The 18,785-nt window shown below is 32.6% G+C and overlaps 2 protein-coding genes across 2 annotated transcripts; both read left to right on the top strand.

Moving 5' to 3' along the window:
• Positions 1 to 12,307: 12,307 nt before the first annotated feature.
• LOC121747090 (cytokinin dehydrogenase 6-like) lies at positions 12,308 to 14,576 on the top strand. The gene is made up of 5 exons (XM_042141074.1): positions 12,308 to 13,094; positions 13,179 to 13,306; positions 13,389 to 13,652; positions 13,727 to 13,989; positions 14,069 to 14,576. The coding sequence occupies exons 1-5, from the start codon at positions 12,455 to 12,457 to the stop codon at positions 14,394 to 14,396; spliced, it is 1,623 nt and encodes a 540-aa protein (XP_041997008.1). The 5' UTR covers positions 12,308 to 12,454; the 3' UTR covers positions 14,397 to 14,576.
• A 1,474-nt stretch (positions 14,577 to 16,050) lies between these two features.
• LOC121749247 (alpha carbonic anhydrase 4-like) lies at positions 16,051 to 18,339 on the top strand. The gene is made up of 6 exons (XM_042143834.1): positions 16,051 to 16,153; positions 16,521 to 16,738; positions 16,828 to 16,934; positions 17,001 to 17,103; positions 18,069 to 18,122; positions 18,262 to 18,339. Exons 1-6 carry the CDS (start codon positions 16,051 to 16,053, stop codon positions 18,337 to 18,339), a joined length of 663 nt encoding a protein of 220 aa, XP_041999768.1.
• Positions 18,340 to 18,785: the final 446 nt, after the last annotated feature.

Raw genomic sequence — 18,785 nt, 5'->3', positions numbered from 1 at the left:
ATTCACTTAAAAAATATTTAAATTTCTACAACATGCATTAAAATTTCTCGAAATATCTCAAATATTAGTATTTGATCATGTTTATGATTGAGTTTGACCATATATCTCAAATGTATCATAATTAAATATTTTACATTTTATGAATATAACTAATTTTCATCGTTATTTATTGGATTGATTGCATGTAAATCTTATCGGTAGCAACCCGATTAACCCGCTGGGCTAGCCCGAAACCCGAACTTTTAGGGTTAGGGTTGAAATTTTACAACCCGAAAAAATTCACAACCCGATTAGCCCGCACCCGATTGACCCGCAACCCGAGTAGGGCCGGCCCGAAACCCGATGGGCCGACCCGATTGACATCCCTACTTTAACCGTTGTAGGATTTTCAAATTTATTCTAATTTTACGGAAATTATTATGTATAAGCCCCCACCAATGAATCGAATCACTTGAATATGTATATAGTTTCTAACTTGAGATGATGATCTACTAGGTCATCCCCAAAGTCCAAAGATACATTAATTATTTAATTCCTTATAGTATGAATAGTAGATTTAATCTTACTTAGTAGTATGTTCTGTAACAAGAAAAATGAAAGTTTTCAAATACTCCTTCCGTCTCATAAAAATATGTAACTTTTTAATTTTGTCCATCCCATAAAAATATGTAACTTTTTAATTTTATCCGTCCCACAAAAATATGTGCATTTCCATTTATGGAAAAGTTGTCTCAAACTCATTACCCATATATATCAAGTTATTTAGAACTTATACCATAATGACCATCATTACAACTCATTAAACGCTAATAATAATGCGGGCTCACCATCCACTAAGACTACTTTAACCATCCTTCTCTTGCTCTCTTTTACTTACCAATTGTGTATTAATTTTGTGATACATATTTTCTTTAGGATGGAAAGAGTACTTGATATCAATAAACAAGAATGAGTGAAAAGTAGCAGTCCACAACCAGATCATTGGCTAAGACTTGAGAGTCAAGAAAATAACATGAGAACTTAAGAATAGACTCTTATTGGAATTTCGGGAACATCGTTAATTAATTGAAAAATTATTCAATTTAAAATAAATTATGTTGGCAGAGTCTTACAACAGACAGTTAGAAAAATTATTCAATTAAAAATAAAAATGAAAATCGAATCGGTTTTCTGTTCGGGTTTGTCTTCGAATTGAATAGAAAATTTGAAATTTTGTAAAAATGAAACCGAATCATCCAAAAGATTGAACCAGAAAAAGTGATATCCGAACTATAAAAATCGATCTAAATAGACAAACCGAAATTTCATAAATATATCCCAAATAATTCTAAAAACTGAAATTCAAACTACAAAAACTAAAACCCAAACTAAAAAAACCAAACCCAAAAAATCGAAATTGCACAGTATATCCATAAAAATCGAAAATTCAAAATTAAATTCTTTAATTAACGTAAAAATTATATTATATACGGCCAATTAACATATTCAAATAGAATTAGTTTTTAGGTATTACTAATACTAATCATCACAAATATAATTAGTTTTTAGGTATAACATATATTATCTTAGTCTTATAGAAATAAATTGAATTTCTTTTTTCATCGGTCCCATAGAAATAGTCCATATCAAATTATGAAAATATTTTTTCATACTCTTTTAATTTACTTTATGGGCCCACCTCCAAATAGTGTTAATTTAATTGGTATTAGTATATTATAACCATATTAAAGGTGTACACATTACCAGATTTAAATGAAATTATTAGCAAATAAATAAGACGAGTAAATATTTAAAGAACATGCAGCAAATGAAAATAAAATGAATGAACCGTATTATCTGTCATCAAAATCTAATGCTAGATTCCACACCATTATGAATATTCTGACTTCAATGGACTACATATGATTCAAAAATATCAATTAGCTCAATCACATCTTAATTATTATATTGTGCAAAAAGTAGTGAATGATATTTCATCTTAGTTCAAATTTTTTTTCTCTTTTTGTTGTATTATGAGATTTTGTGGTGTAATAGCTATCTGTATTTTCTGATCACACATAGATCATGTTCGTCATTTATGGGTGGCTACAACAAATTAAAGATAGATTCGAATAACGAGCTTGGTAATTGTGGTTTGTGGAGAATGTTCCACAATTGAGCGATAACTTAATTACTAGGAGATTATGTACGTTATTTTTTTATTTTATTTAGAATATCGCCCACACTGGCGCGGGTGAGGGGCATTGCGAGTATCGCCCACACTGGCACACTGGCGCGGGTGAGGGGCATTGCGAGTATCGCCCACACTGGCACGGACGCTTCGCGATGGTGGAGACGTGACGGGGTGGGGGTGGTTTTCAAGCGGTGGGGTGGGAATAGGGGGCGAATTTTTGACTTCTTAAAAAAAATTCAAAATCTTTAAATCTCAATTTTCATTCATTTCGTCAACAATCTCTTACAAAAATTATCTTCCTAAAAAAATTATATTCGCGTTCGGATGGGAAAACCCTCCGCAAACAATTTTTAAAAAAATGTTCACATATGTCACCTGATCGAAGAAGTTTGGTCGGACTATCGTTTTCTAGCATAGACTCACCTATTCTATAAAATCACATTTAGAATTTTTAAATTTAAATTTTTAGAATTTTTAATGATTTGGTATTTTAATTTTCTTCGTAACTAATAAATGGATTTGATGATACATATTTATGTATATAGATCAATTTTATAATTAAATTAGTGAATAATGTAAATTAATGTGAGAGGCGTGCGGAGGGGCATGGCGGGAGGGGCCCTAGGCATGTACAACGGTTCCAAACCGCCGGTTCCGATTCATGAACCGGTGGTTCACGGTTCATCATAAGCATGAACCGGAACCGGCCCGCCAAGGGTCCCGGTTCAAAAAACCGCCGGTTCACCAGCCGGTTCAAAACCGCCGATTTTTGGCCAGAACCGTCGGTTCCGGGCCGGTTCGGCGGTTCAACCGAAATATAAAAAAAATATTTTATTTATAAAAATTGATTTTATATTTAAAAACAACTTTTACAAATAAATGGATACAAGAAATTCATAATAGCCCATATATATTTGATGGGCTTGAGAATTTATGAAACCATTCTTGGTTGTTTCTCTTTTATAAAGATATCCTTGAATGTTTTATGTTTCACTTTTGATGTGGGACAAAATTGTTTCTCTTTTATAGAGACATCCTTGAATGTTTTATGTTACACTTTCGATGTGGGACAAAATCATTCTTGGATGTTTCTCTTTTATAGAGACATCCTTGAATGTTTTATATTTCACTTTCGATGTGGGACAAAATATGTTGAAGTATTTTCTTTTATAACTACATGTTTAGAGCATTCATTCATCTTTTTCCAATGTGGGAAACAAAACTTTCATTTATCTTTTACTTTTCTTCAGGTTTTGTATGATATATATAAACAAAATTATTATTCAAATATATTCTTGATTGATAAAAATAAAGAATTATTGAGAAATATGATTTGTATATAGAAAATAAAGAATTATTCAAATAAAGAATTATTGAGAAATAATATTTATTGTACAAATAAATATTTTCTATATACAAATCATATTTCTCAATAATTATTTATTTTTATCAATCAAGAATATATTTGAATAATAATTTTGTTTATATATATCATACAAAACATGAAGAAAAGTAGAAGACAAAAGAAAGTTTTGTATCTCACACTGGAAAAAGATGAATGAATGCTCTAAACATGTAGTTATAAAAGAAAATACTTCAACATATTTTGTCTCACATCGAAAGTGAAACATAAAACAAACAAGGATGTCTCTATAAAAGAGAAACAACCAAGAATGATTTTGTCCCACACCGAAAGTGAAACATAAAACATTCAAGGATGTCCCTATAAAAGAGAAACAACCTAGAATGATTTTGTCCCACATTGAAAGTGAAACATAAAACATTGAAGGATTTCTCTATAAAAGAGAAACAACCAAAAATGATTTTGTCCCACATCGAAAGTGAAACATAAAACATTCAAGGATGTCTCTATAAAAGAGAAACAACTTAGAATGATTTTGTCCCACATCGAAAGTGAAAGATAAAACATTCAAGGATGTCTCTATAAAAGAGAAACAACCAAGAATGATTTTGTCCCACATCGAAATTGAAATATAAAACATTCAAGGATGTCTCTATAAAAGAGAAACAACCAAGAATGGTTTCATAAATTCGCAAGCCCATCAAATATATATGGGCTATTATGAATTTCTTGTATTCATTTATTTGTAAAAATTATTTTTAAATATAAAAATCAATTTTTATAAATATTTTTTTTAAAAAAAAATCGGTTGAACCGCCGGTTCACGGTTCAAGAAATCCCCGACCCTGAACCTGCCCCGCCTGAACCGCGAAACCGCCTGCTGTTCAAACCGCCGGTTCTGGTTCCGGTTCCGGTTCAGGAAACGGCGGGCCCGAACCGGCGGTTAACCGCCGGGCCAGTTCGGTTTGTGCATGTCCGCCCTACTGTAGGAGTAGTGATGAGGTGTAGAAAATGAGGGGAATAATAGTGTGGTGAGAGGCATGAGTTGTGAATGCTCATGTAGGTACGTTAAAGTCCTTCGCAGCTTTTCAATCCAAGCTTCTTTTTAATCACAACCCTTGGATCCTTGAATTGGATGGTTTTGATGATCTGCATTATTACACTATAATGGTGCATTATTAGTCGGTGTGCATTATTCAACTGAAAATCTGCATTATTACACTATAATGGTGCATTATTAGTCGGTGTGCATTATTCAACTAAAAATCTGCATTATTAAATGACACGTGACATCAATCTAACCGTCGGATGACAAAATCGTGGGGCTGAGATTAAAAAGAACAATAGAACAAAAGATACAAAAAGAAAATGAATACATCCCTGCTCATGTATATAGTTTGCCTAATTTTTTATATGTACGGTACAAGTAGTAATCTAGGGAAATCACTACATAAATGCATAACTAGAGAACACGAATTTAGTTCACTATAAGAGCGATTTAGTTCATTACACGAAGGAGTGAACCAAAACGCCATTACAGTGAACTAAATCCTTGACGAGGTACTTCACTATAAAGGTATTTTGATTCACTTCTTGTTTTTAAATTCATATTGTGAACTAAAACTCCCATATAGTGAAATAGATCATTTTTATCTAATGACTAAGATTTGTCATCTAGTTATGCACTTAATATTAGTTATATTTTGATCTTCTATTTGTACAATAATACTTATATATGATAATTTTAAATTTTCTATATCGCAATTATGCTAACCATTAATGAATAACACACATATCTTAACTATTTGTTTTATTTTGATTCATGTCATACCTTTTAATTATTAACATAGTTACTTCACCAATTAAATCTATGTACAAGAATTAGGGAACGTTACTATATTTCCAACAACGGGAAGTGGCACAAGAAATTGTGATGTGCAATCAAATCAATTCCCCTAAACTAGAAACATATTGAGATTAAGGAATGACAAAACCACCTCAATTTGACATAACTCCCATTTATTGCAATCAATAAAGGAACTTTGTTTGTTATTCTACAATTTTAAGATAAATTTAGCGTTTCAGAATTGGCTTCTCTTTTCCTAAAATGGGTCTTTGCTTAAGATTGAGATTGATTAGATGGTTTCCAAAATTTGAAAAGGATTTGATGCAGTGACAACCACATATACATGCTTTTGCCTCTTAACAGCTAGATATTGCTAACCAATATTTCTTCCATTTACATTTTTATGTATTTCGTTATTAATGTGGTCATGTAATGTTCGATGCACATAAAACTAATTTAAAATTGTTATCATAATAAATGGTTCTTTAAAAATTTTATCAAATGATTATTATAAATATATAAACCTAGCTAGTTGAAACTTATTCTATCTAATACAATAAATAAATACTCCCTTCGTCCCATAGAAATATGTCATATTTCATTTTCGTCGGTCCCATAGAAATAGTCCATATCCATTTATAACAACCTCTTTTTTTCTTCTCTTTTACTTTATCATTTATGGACTCAACCATTCACTATACACAATTTCAGCTACTTTTTCTCATTCTCTCTTATTTTACGAGTTACGCACTAAAACTTGTGTCAATCCTAAAGAATCTATTTCTATGGGATGTAGGGAGTACTACGAAACTCTAGCACTCTTGGAACAAAAATTAAGTAAATCAAGCTAGCAAGAAACTATAAGATCTCTTTATTTATATCTTTTTCCTGAGAGAGAACCGCTACTTTAGCTACACTTGGTTCATTCATTTCTACTGTATTCCCACAAAAGAAGTCATCAACCTATGTGACAAATAATTGCTCGTCAAGGTACTTACTTAAAGGGAAATGAATTAACCGATTATCTCTCTTATAAAAAGACATAAATAACCCTTATAGCCTTGAGGTATTTTGGCCCAAAATATGCAAAAGTCATCCATAGCCAAACATGTTTGGTGATATTTTTAAATAATAATGATCGCAAATAATATTAATGCAATATCTAGGAACTAAAAATATAATTCTATCTAATAAATGTACTGCACCTAGGATGCCCCTCATTTAGGATAGGATTGGTAATCTTTATTTTGATTTTATATAAACAATGATAAATATTTATTTTTTCGTAAAACCCAATTTTATGGTATATGAAATTTCTAAGTATTTATGACCGTATCTTACTTAGTTACTTTATTCAATGTAAAAGAATTTCAATTTTATTATGGTTGATTACTCTTTTCATTGTAAGTAAAAGGATTGTGAATTGAAAATATTCCACTAACCACGAAAGAGTTGGAGCAATAACATTTCTAGAATTACAATTCACACGCATGTACACATTTTATTAATCAAGTTGCTTTTGGTCGTGATCCAAGCTTAAGAGAGTACTTAACTGACACAACATAACATAAACCAAAATACATTGGTCTAAACTAAATCAGTATTATAAATAATTAAAATATAATAAGATCACACATTTTAGATTATTTTTTTATATCACAACTCCAAGATAGATAAGACTACTTTTAATAATAATAATAATAATAATATCGGTCTATAGAATTACTACAATAATGAAACATCGTAGTACCACTACCTACCCTTGTATTATTATTGCCAGACAAACTCACTTTACGGAGTCTTATTTTAATTTATGCTCATCGATATCATTATACTTGAACCATGGCCTAATTTACTAGTGTATTTTCAAATTTATTTATCTCGGAATCAAATTGTTCAATTAATAACTTAAATATGACTTGTCGACCACTTACTTGGGTATCTTTGGTCAATTATTGTACTCCGATCCTCTCATCAATTTTACCTCATAGAATAATCTAAAAGTCAAGTGCACTTCACTACACAAATCTTAATTATAACTTTTAATTCTCTCAACACTGGGGTAGATTATAAACATTTAATGATTAAAATTTCTCAAAGAAAAATGACAATTAATTCTTATATTTTCTTAAAAGTTTGGATTCATGGTGCCTCTTTCCAGCTTTTTCTTCGTTTTAATCAATAGAAATTATCCTTGTTCACTTCCAAAAAAAAAAAACAGAGTGTATTATATAGATTAACAGAACTCAATGTGGATGAAAATCTAATATCTCTAATATCAGGATTAAATTAATACTATATGATAAAGAATTTTATTCATTTTTTAAATATTAACTCATATTTGAATAATTTCTTATTTCAAATACTAGTATATATGACGACAAATTCACCCTTTGATTCCAACTACATATATGCGCGCATGATGTTCGGATATTGTCTAACTGCAGGAAACAATATGTATATACAGACTTATCTTCTGCTGTATTTCAACTATTTTACTTAGATATATTATATATGCAAATTAAAAAAGAAAAAAAAAGTAGGCACATCATATCATATCACAAACAGTTATGCTATCAATTCCAACTTAGGAAGATTTTACTTCACCTTTTTCTGATCTCTGTAGCTAGGCACTCTTGTATGAATCATTTTGATGTGTAAAGTAGAGGCGATTATGCTTTTTTTCAACCAACTTGTCGATCACCAAGGGAGCCACGATTTCTAGTGTCTTATATTTTATTTAAATATTTTTTCTTCTACAAGAATCGTGTCGACACATAGGGGGTCATGTGATAAGTGGGGAGTAATATATAGAAATATCATATATATTGAGAGAAAGAAAATGGATTAAATATATAAGTATTCTGTGGTTCTACATATATGCTATGATATTGGTTTCATATTTTTAACTTGGTTTGCATAAATATTTTCTTTTCTTACTCTATTGTTTATACTTTATAGATTAAAGTCTGTATCGTTTCGATAATTCGATTTCTCATTGAGATAATGAGTTGTATTGTTGGGAGATCTTTGTTGACGTCATGCGACGTATTCCAATAATTTGAGGATAGGAGATACCGTGTATTTTAAGGCGTGCACTTTCATGAATAAAAGTTGTAAAATTAAAACATAGAATTAGAAGGGTTCTTTGAATTAGATTTAATTAAGGAAGATGCTAGGTGTTTTAGCACAACATTAAAGGGAGGGCTGAACCTCAAAAATACAAAAGTCCAATAAACCAAGTGGATTAAACAAATGTGGAAACATGCTGTATTTCGTCACATTTAATTTTGATAAAATCAAAAACAAAATCAAAAGGGATTGTCATACATAAAATAAAAACTTAAAAAGTGTAGTTTTATAGCACGTCGTTGTCCGTTAAATTGAAGTGACCTTAGGAGGCCGCAAATAAATAAAATCTCATCGTTTTTTACTCTATCCATTCTTTAAAAATAACCACTTTTAAAATGATACGAATTTTATTGTACAGCGGATAAAAAGAGAGCAATAAAAGAAAAATAATTGAATAACTATTAGTGCAATTCTAAATGTAACATAATTTTTTCAATGTGAATTTTTTAGGGTTTAAATATAAGCTTACATAACTACAATCAAATAATAAATATTTTAATCTGTCTGTTCCTTGTTAATTGGATCATTTTTTTTTTCATTTCGGGATGGTTAGAGATAATAGAGTAATTTCTATTATCAGTACAATGTTCAAAAAATCACATTAGGGATGTTGGGTCAAGTCAGCAGACTGATGGTTGGTTGGACCAACTCAGCGGCCCGCTAGGAGCATTATAACTTCGCTGGTACTTGCTAGCGAATGTGAATGCAGTGGCCCGCTCACTTTGCGTCGGTGAAGTTTTCGAAAAACGTCACAACTTTCTTTACCGTACTCCAATTAAGGCTTGCGAGATAGATACCCATGTAGAGCTGTTTCAAATATGAAGATAGTGATGGTCTTAAAGCATCTCCAAAGAGGGAAGGTATATAGAAAAAGGTATATCATATATTTACCTTCTTAAAAAGTGAAATATACCATTCTAAAAAGTAACATATTCCAAAGGAAAAAAAATGTATATAGAAAGGTAAATTAATTCTTTTAAATAAAATAATCATACAAAATGCATTAAAAAACATAAAGTGTAATACATTCTCAAATACATTTCCCCTTGGAGAATGATTTTTAATGAAAAAAGGTAAATATGGTAGTTATTGATTTTACTTCTCCATTGATGGATAGGTAAAGTTACCTCTTCAAAATGGGAAAAAGTATAATACCTTCTTAAATACATCTTTCCTTGGAGAATGATTTTTAACGAAAAGAAGATAAATATAGTAGTTATAGATTTTACCTCTCCATTGATGGAGAGGTAATGGAGAGGTAAAGATACCTCTTCAAAATGAGAAAAAGATAATACCTTCTCAAATACCTTTCCCTTGGAGAATTATTTTTTATGAAATAAAGGTAAATATGATAGTTATATTTGTTTACCTCTCCATTTAACTCTCCCATTGGAGATGCTCAGAAAGAGTATTTGGAAATCCTCATTTTAGGTCGATTACTATAAACACTTAATATTTAGGGGGAAAATCGTGCAAATGTGATTTAAATCACACCCTCAAAATTAAGACTTGTTCTCTCTGGAGCAAGGTATTCAAACAAACACAAAGGCTTTTTAGTTCAAATGAGACTCAAGAACCATTATCAGGCCACATAAAGAAAATTAGTACTCCATCTCTCACAACTCACAAGCACAATTCCCACAAGTACGTGAAATAATTAAATTTTGAAAAATGAGTTGAAATTTTCATATGGTTGATTTTACATAATTTAAGTAAAACTTGGATAATATTCTGTTAATAGTGATGTATAAAGATGATCTAGCTAGGCATTAGGACTAAAAGTTTCATAGCCAAATTGTCACATGTCCGACCATGCTGAACCTTAAAGTCTAATTTATTTGTTGAAAACTTTAAAGTTTGCCTATATGGAGTAGTATATCCTTTTCATAACCCTTCTTTTCACAAAGATTGAGGTGGTGCTATTCTATATACACATGTGATATAAATTTTGAAAGGTTGTTGACGCAGGTAGGTTTTTCAAATATGAAACGAAGCCAAGAGTGAAATTAATACTATCTTTTACATTCTCAAACTCAAAATGGACACTGAACAACTTAGAAGGTCTTATAAAGTAAAATGAGTTATCCGCTTATTTATAAATAAGTCTAATTAAATCACCAATTTATGGATGCGGGACAAAAAGAATATCAAGCATAAGAGAGTTAAAAAAACTTCATGGTGTGCTCATAAATTGTAATCTTATGAGCTCGAAAAAGTAATTTTTTAAGAGGAAAAGAACAAATATGACAACCAAGAAAAAACCGAGCTTGTGCACCACAGGTAGGGGTAGGGGCCTCCCCAAATTATGCACACTCCAAACACAAACTACCAAATACTGAAATAACTTTGATCATGCTATTGGCAAAAAATAAAACCAGCAGCAAGAAATCCACAGACTTCGACGCCGCAGACAATCCTTTGCTACAAAATACCACCCACAATTAACACTAAAAAACAACACCAAAATTGATGGATCATAATCACCAATACCAATTAGCCCCGGCCCCCATACCAAACCCTAATATCCAACTCACACCAATATATAATCTACCCTCGTTGAATTATTTGCCAAAAAAAGGGGTTGATCATGAATATATAATATGTTGGTGGTTGGTGTATGCTTACTACCATGATAGCTGAGAGCAGGGGCGGACACACAAAAGGAGAGGGTAGGGCTTAAGCCCTTAACCAAAAAGGATATTTTTTTTATTTTTTCTACTACTGTTTTTTTTAAATTTTAAAATTGTCTTAAGCCCTTACTAAGTGATTGCTTTTGAAGATCAAATTACTAAAAGTTGAATGAATAGAGGGGCTGAAATTAAAAAGTTACATAGCAAAATAAAAAACCATGACAGTCATGCTGCTCAGGAAGAAGACAGACTTAGAAAATGTTACTTATATAACATTATTATATTATAAATACTCACAAAAGTGCGGAGTACTTATACTTTAAAAAGCGTGCCAAGACCCTTTTTATTATTTCAAAATAGAATTGCATTGATTATATTAAGTGCTGCACTAATAGAGGCATGTAATTTGCGTCGGCAAAATTAAATTCATAACTTAATTTTCTAAAAAGAATCTCAATAACTTAGTCTATTTTGTAGCGTATTAATGCGTAAGATAAGTTTTCGCTACTTATTATTCTTTTCTCTTTAGTTCTTATTTTTTGTTTACAATTCGTTGTGTTGAGAAATTGTATATATGAAAAAACACAGTTTGTATTGTTAAATATATATATGATTTTGTGATAAAATAATTGAATTTTGTCAACTTCATTTGAGTTTAAGATATTTGGAGTAGAGAATATTTTTTATTGAACTTTGAGTTTGAATCGTTTGAGTTAAATAGCTTGAATTTGTTTTCCATGCTATTTGTCTGCGTATATAGCTATTGCGTTGTAATATTTTAATTTATGCATTGGTTTTAGTTTCATGTATAAAATATTTATGCTTTTTATAGTTATTGATTTTTTTTGCACGATTGTTGTTTTTCATATTTATAATATAATACTCCCTCCGTCTCAACTAAGTTGAGTCATATTATTCTTTGGGATGTTCCAATTAAGTTGAGTCATTTCCTTAACAAAAAATAAAACATCCAAACATTCTTAATTTATTCCACTATCTACGTGCCCAAAAGTTATGCATCAACTTTGTTGGGACTCCCTCCGGCTCAACTAAGTTGAGTCATATTATTCTTTGGGACGGAGAAAGTATAATACAAAATCTATATAATAGTATGAAAAGACTGACTGAAGTGGGATGTGATGCATAGGAATATTAATATTTTCTTGCGTGCTACATTACACACCTCCCCTTTATATTTTCATGTGAACCCTTCATTCTTCTCTTCACCACTCTCTATTAACATCAATACATCACACACACACAGAGAGAGACTTTATCTCTCCTTGAAAATCTTGCTTATACTAAGAGATATGTACATCTCACAATCTAACAAACTATTTAGGCTAAAACCTATAGTTTTCAAAATAGCACTAGTTTTCTTGCTTAGCATCACAATCAGTAGAGACCACACCGCCACCTCAACCCCACAACCGCCACCCTCGTCGCGGTTATCGCTCGAAACGATGCGTTTTGATGGGAACCTAAGCTTCGAAAACATCCAGCATGCATCCAAAGACTTCGGCAATAGATTCCATCTCATGCCCACAGCAGTTCTATACCCAAAATCCACCTCCAACATTGCCCAAATCATCAAGCATGTATTCAACCTAGGCCTCACTTCCCACCTCACCGTGGCCGCCCGCGGCCACGGCCACTCCCTCGAGGGCCAGGCGCTGGCCCCCGATGGCGTGGTCATCGACATGGAGTCGTACAAATCCCCCGCCATGACGTTCCACGCTAGGGAAAAACACCCCTACGTGGACGTGTCGGCCGGGGAGCTATGGATAAACATCTTGCATGAGAGCCTCAAAAGAGGCCTCACTCCCAAATCTTGGACGGACTACCTTCACCTCACCGTCGGCGGCACTCTCTCCAACGCCGGCATCAGCGGCCAGGCCTTCCGCCACGGCCCTCAGATCAACAATGTCTACCGACTACAAATCGTGACAGGTTGATCTATCTTAAAATTTAAAATAATGTGTGTTCTTATCATGTTTTGTTTATTTATCTTTCCTGCCAAACTGCCCCATACAGGTAGGGGAGATGTGGCGACCTGCTCGGACGAGCAGAACGCCGATCTCTTCAATGCAGCTCTGGGCGGACTGGGGCAGTTTGGGATCATCACTGAGGCCAGAATTGCTCTGGAGCCAGCTCCGACAAAGGTGATGAACAAAATCTAAGTTACTATAAAAGGAAACTGTACGAACCACTTAATTAAATATAGCACTCCTCTAATCCTCGCAGGTTAAATGGATCAGAGCATTATACTCTGATTTCACCACATTCACCAACGATCAAGAGCGTCTCATATCTCATTCACGAGACGCCTTCGACTATTTAGAAGGATTCGTCGTTATAAACAGAACCGGGCTGCTAAACAACTGGAGATCATCCTTCAACCCGATGGATCCGGTCCAAGCAGAACAGTTTACTTCTGAAGGAAGGATCCTGTTCTGCTTGGAACTGGCCAAATATTTCAACGTAGAAGACGTTGGAGAGATTGAACGGGTGAGATTCATCGATAATTTGATCCCCTAATTAGTCCTTTATGGGCGAGCTCATTTTTGTTGCTTATGATGTAGGAAGTGGACAGTCTTCTGACAGAGTTAAGCTACATTCGTTCCACGCTGTTCCTGTCTGAGGTATCCTACGTGGATTTCCTCGACAGAGTCCACGTGTCGGAGATGAAACTCCGAGAGAACGACCTGTGGGACGTGCCCCATCCGTGGCTTAATCTTCTTGTGCCGAGAAGCAGCATTCATGGCTTTGCTGAGGAAGTTTTCCACAACATTGTCAAGGATACAAGCAATGGCCCAGTTTTGATCTACCCTGTCAACAAGTCAAGGTACTAATCCAATTCCACACCATTTTTTTCTATATATGGAAATGTTTCCAAAATTGATGCATATCTTGTTTTGGAATAGGTGGAAAAATGGGACATCCTTGGTGACTCCGGACGAGGATGTCTTCTACTTGGTCGCGTTCCTGAGCTCAGCCATGTCGTCTTCTGTAGGGAGGGACGGTCTGGATGCCCTTTTAGCGCGAAACAGACGGATTGTAAAGTTTGTTGGTGAGTCGAAACTCGGGATCAAACAGTATTTGCCTCATTACACCACTACACAAGAGTGGATGGCTCATTTTGGGGATAAATGGGAGGTTTTCTTGAGAAGGAAAATGGCATACGACCCCCTCGCCATCCTGGCCCCCGGGCAGAGGATTTTTCCGAGGGCAAACGCCTTGGTACAACAGTGAAAAAAGAGCCGGAAAAACAGTTGAAAACGTTAATAAGAGAGATAAATGAAGCCTTATAATAAGTGTACATAAGGGAATGGGATTTGTGGATTCTTACCGGTCTCGGAGAATGTTATGTTTCACTATTACACTAACATGTGGTTTTAGTAGTAATTTGACACATGTTAGTTGTTATCTTTCCACACAGTGAGAGGACCAGAATTTTCGATTCCTGAGTATGACGAATAATTACACTGACTTGAACACTTGAAGTCCAAGTGATTGTTATCATGAATGAGCCAGCAGTTGAAGTCTATGAATTTATTAGTGTCTCTTTTTTCTCTCTCTTTGTGTTGTTATCTCAGTTAAAATCTCTCTTTTTTCAATAGGCTGTTATTGAATTTAGTTTAAGATGTCAAAAGCCTGATAAAATAAAATTAAAGAAAAATGAGAGAGGAAACCAACATATTGGAAAATCAAGAAACATAAACTAAGATACGGTATCTTCTAATGTGAGAAAGAAATACATTTCCTTCATAGATGCTTTAACCAAACTAGATATCATCTCATCTCATCTCATCTCATCCATATATGTGTGATCCAATGAATCTAGATAGAAAAAATATCATATATTTCTAATTTTTGCGGGAGCTCGTACATTTATATTTATGTTCGGATAATTTAAAATGGGGAGTGCGTACTTTTATGAGACATGTAGAGAAGTTAATTAGTGTTTAACAAAAATAAATAAATTGAAACTACTACGCTAAAGAAAAGAACTTATATTTTTTTTTCTCTTAATTGGAAAAGCAGATATATATGAATGAAAGTCTCAAATGATATTCTCGCATTAACTGCGATAAATATATTATATGCCACTATAAAGACATGCGAATACAAGATCAAGATTCTGTAGCAAATCCATTTTAATGAAAATGAGTTTTTTTATATGATGTTTCTATATCATAATATCTTTCTTTTTTTTATTTCCATAATTACATTTTATGTTATTAATACTTAATACTCTTTTCAATTCTAAAAAAATAGTAGATACATACTCACATGCTTTTATAAGTATATTAATTGTATTATTTATTTTTCACATGGCACAAAAAAGTAAGGTCAAATTTTCTTTCTTAAATTTACGTTTCTATTTGTGTTCAAGATCAACACAATATTTATTTATCTAGTAGATTGGAATTTTAATAAAATAATATATTATATCCGAAAATAGTCTTGAGGATAATATTAATTTTAATGATGGAGAATGGAACTCATGTCATATACAAAATAAAAACTTAAAACAAATAGATTGATTGTTATAATATTTTCCTTTTAATCTGTTTACAGAAATTACAGTGAAATCTTTTTACCATGCGTACAGTTACAGACGGAAGAATTGAATAAGAAATCCACTTGTAAATTTATTTTCTTTTTGGATAGTAAATTTTCTTCTAATTATGACACATGCTAATATTCATAATCTTTACATGACCCATATATAAATATTAGGATTTGAGAATCATTTTCCCCAAGAGTTCAAATCTCTCATCGTTTTTCCAATTGTCGATTTATGCTTAGTTAGTTTCAGTTATATTTGGGATCACTTATTGAGCATAAGGCGGAGGTAGTGAAGAACACCGATTCACGGCCGAGTTCGTCATCGGAAACCACCATGAGTGGCCGCAGGAGCAGCTCCGTTTATCGTGTCATTGTGTGTTTCGTTAGTTTTTCCCTTCTCATGGCAATCAATGCTGATGATCGAAATGGTGAAGTTGGTAAGTTATCAAATTCGATAAAATATAATTACCACGCATATGATATTGATCCTCATTAAACTAAATTGAATGGATTATCTAGACCAAATTTAAACTACAACATCATGGTGTAATCTAAAGTCAATAAATTGCCATGATAAGCGATATATTCGAAAAATATTGATGAAAAATGATAATGGTAGTATTAGATTATAAAATATCACCACTTTTCCTATGTCTTTTCTTTTACAAATATTGTTAATAGAGTATTTCATTTCCAGCAAATTTCAGGGATAAAAATCCAATCTGTAACGAAATAAATATTGTGAGTACCATAGTATATCTTTATTTCAAAACTCACTAATAAATCAATATATTGTAATTACAGATGATGAACATGAATTTACGTATTTGAAGAATTCTCCCAAGGGACCAGAAAACTGGGGAAGTCTCAAAACAGAATGGAAGTTATGTTCAAATGGGAAGTCCCAATCCCCAATCAATATAATCGGGGAAAAAGTTTCGGTTTCGTCTGAAATAGGGACATTGAAAGGAAACTATAAACCGGCTCATGCTGTATTGAGGAATAGGGGACATGACATCATGGTACGACGATGTTCAGTTCACATTGTGTGTTTAAGGTTGTGAGTCGACAAAAATCTTAAATGTGGTTTATTTGATATCTCTATGTTAAGGTTGAATGGAATGGAGACGTTATGGGCATGAACCTCACAGGCAATACTTACAATCTACTACAATGTCACTGGCACATGCCCTCCGAACATACAATTAGTGGCCGAGGGTTCGTATTTCTATTACATCGATTATGTTAGATGTATCACATTGCAATATTATACCTTCATTGTAGGTCCAACTTGGAAATTCATATGGTCCATAAGAGCTCCCAAGGGAAATTTGCTGTAATTGCCATTTTATATGATTTAGGACGTTCAGATCCTTTTCTTGACAAGGTTAGTGGTAAGGGTTGAATCGCCATTTTCCAATGACATTAGCTTTTTCTTTTAAGTTACGACTCGCATGCAATCGAACTGCAGCTTGTCTCTATGGTTTGGATTTTGGATTTGTGTTGTTCCACCAATATGTTCATCTTATGAAAAAAGTACAAGAAGTTGACATACTAACAAAAGCAAGTTTTATCATATGTAGATTTTGGCAAATATTAGTAATTTTACAAAAGGTGGAGAAAAAATTGATTTGGGTGTTGTTAATCCATGGGACATCAAATTTGAAAGCAAAAACTATTATACATATTTGGGTTCTCTTTCAGCTCCTCCATGCACAGAAGGGGTTCAATGGATACTGCTCGATAAGGTCAGTTTTATAATTATTGGTTGGTCCCCAATTTCCTAGACTCTACTATGAATTAAACAAATAGAAAATGAAATAAATGTTGGATGAACTTGAATCTTGAGAGAAGTCCTAAAGGCTCCATCTTAAACCAAGCAATAGAAGGAGTGACTAATAATTAAAACATATAGTAGTTTTATTTCTCTCTTTATACTTGTGTGGAATATTCTTATAGTTATTTTTGTTTCATTTGCCAACACTTCACTTTGAATGGGTTGGGCTTTTATCTAATTAGGTCGGACAAACTCTCTATCGAACAAATCCAAATTTAAAACTCATATATATACTACTTGGTTAGTTACTTATCAGTTTCATTCCAAATATACTCATGAGTTAGTTAACTTTAGGCCCCAATTGACAACCTGATCTCTGGTACCATAGTAGAAGTTCATAGGATTCCATCAAATAATCAATTGGTGATAGGAGTAAATCATAAGACTTATACAGTGGTTTCAGCTTTCTTTTTACATCGATATATGATTGTTATAATTAATTTTGTTTCATCTGCCAACACATCTTACACACATCATGTGTATAATCTATTAAAACCGAGTCATTTGTTTTGCAGGTGAGAACAGCATCGAAGGAGCAAATTGCAAAAATGAGGGATGTCGTACATGATGTAAGTAATACTTATAAATTAATTCAGATATTGTGACACAATCATAAATTGTTATTTTGTGGGCAAGGTTATATATTTTTTTCTTGAAAGTAATTAATTTTGTTAATCTGTTATAACACTATTTTTTTTTCTAATGCAGGGTTTCGAAAATAATGCAAGACCATCTCAATTGCTCAATAATAGAGTCGTATCGAAGTATCGCCAAGACATTCAATGAAGAATTTAGGGTTAATTTCATAAATGGTTACTAAAATATAACAATTATTTAAAAATGGTTACTAAAACTTTGTTTTGGTTCAAAATAAGTACATAGTACTTCATATTATTTGAGGTATAATTTTTATTTATGTTTAATTTTGTTTCATGTAGAATTTCTATATTACGCATATACAAACACAACGGTCAAATTTTCGATCCATTTGGATTTCCAACTATGTCCTTTTCATCTTCTACAAATGCTACTGAGCTTGCTTTTTTGTGTGATATCTCATTTATTTCTTCAATATATTATGGGTTCATCGCTACAATTTGGATTTTTTGGTGTTGTCACAGTTCGATTTTCTTTTAAATTTTCAAAAGACTGTTGTCTTTTTGCGTTGGTAATGAGGCGGACAAAATGGCCTTTTGGCCGATATGATTTCCTTTTATCATTTTCTTGGATTT

This window comes from Salvia splendens, chromosome 9, assembly GCF_004379255.2.
Source record: "Salvia splendens isolate huo1 chromosome 9, SspV2, whole genome shotgun sequence".
In the NCBI taxonomy this organism is placed as follows: Eukaryota; Viridiplantae; Streptophyta; class Magnoliopsida; order Lamiales; family Lamiaceae; genus Salvia; species Salvia splendens.
Note: the sequence above shows the minus strand (reverse complement) of the source record. Positions and strands in the feature narration are given on the sequence as shown.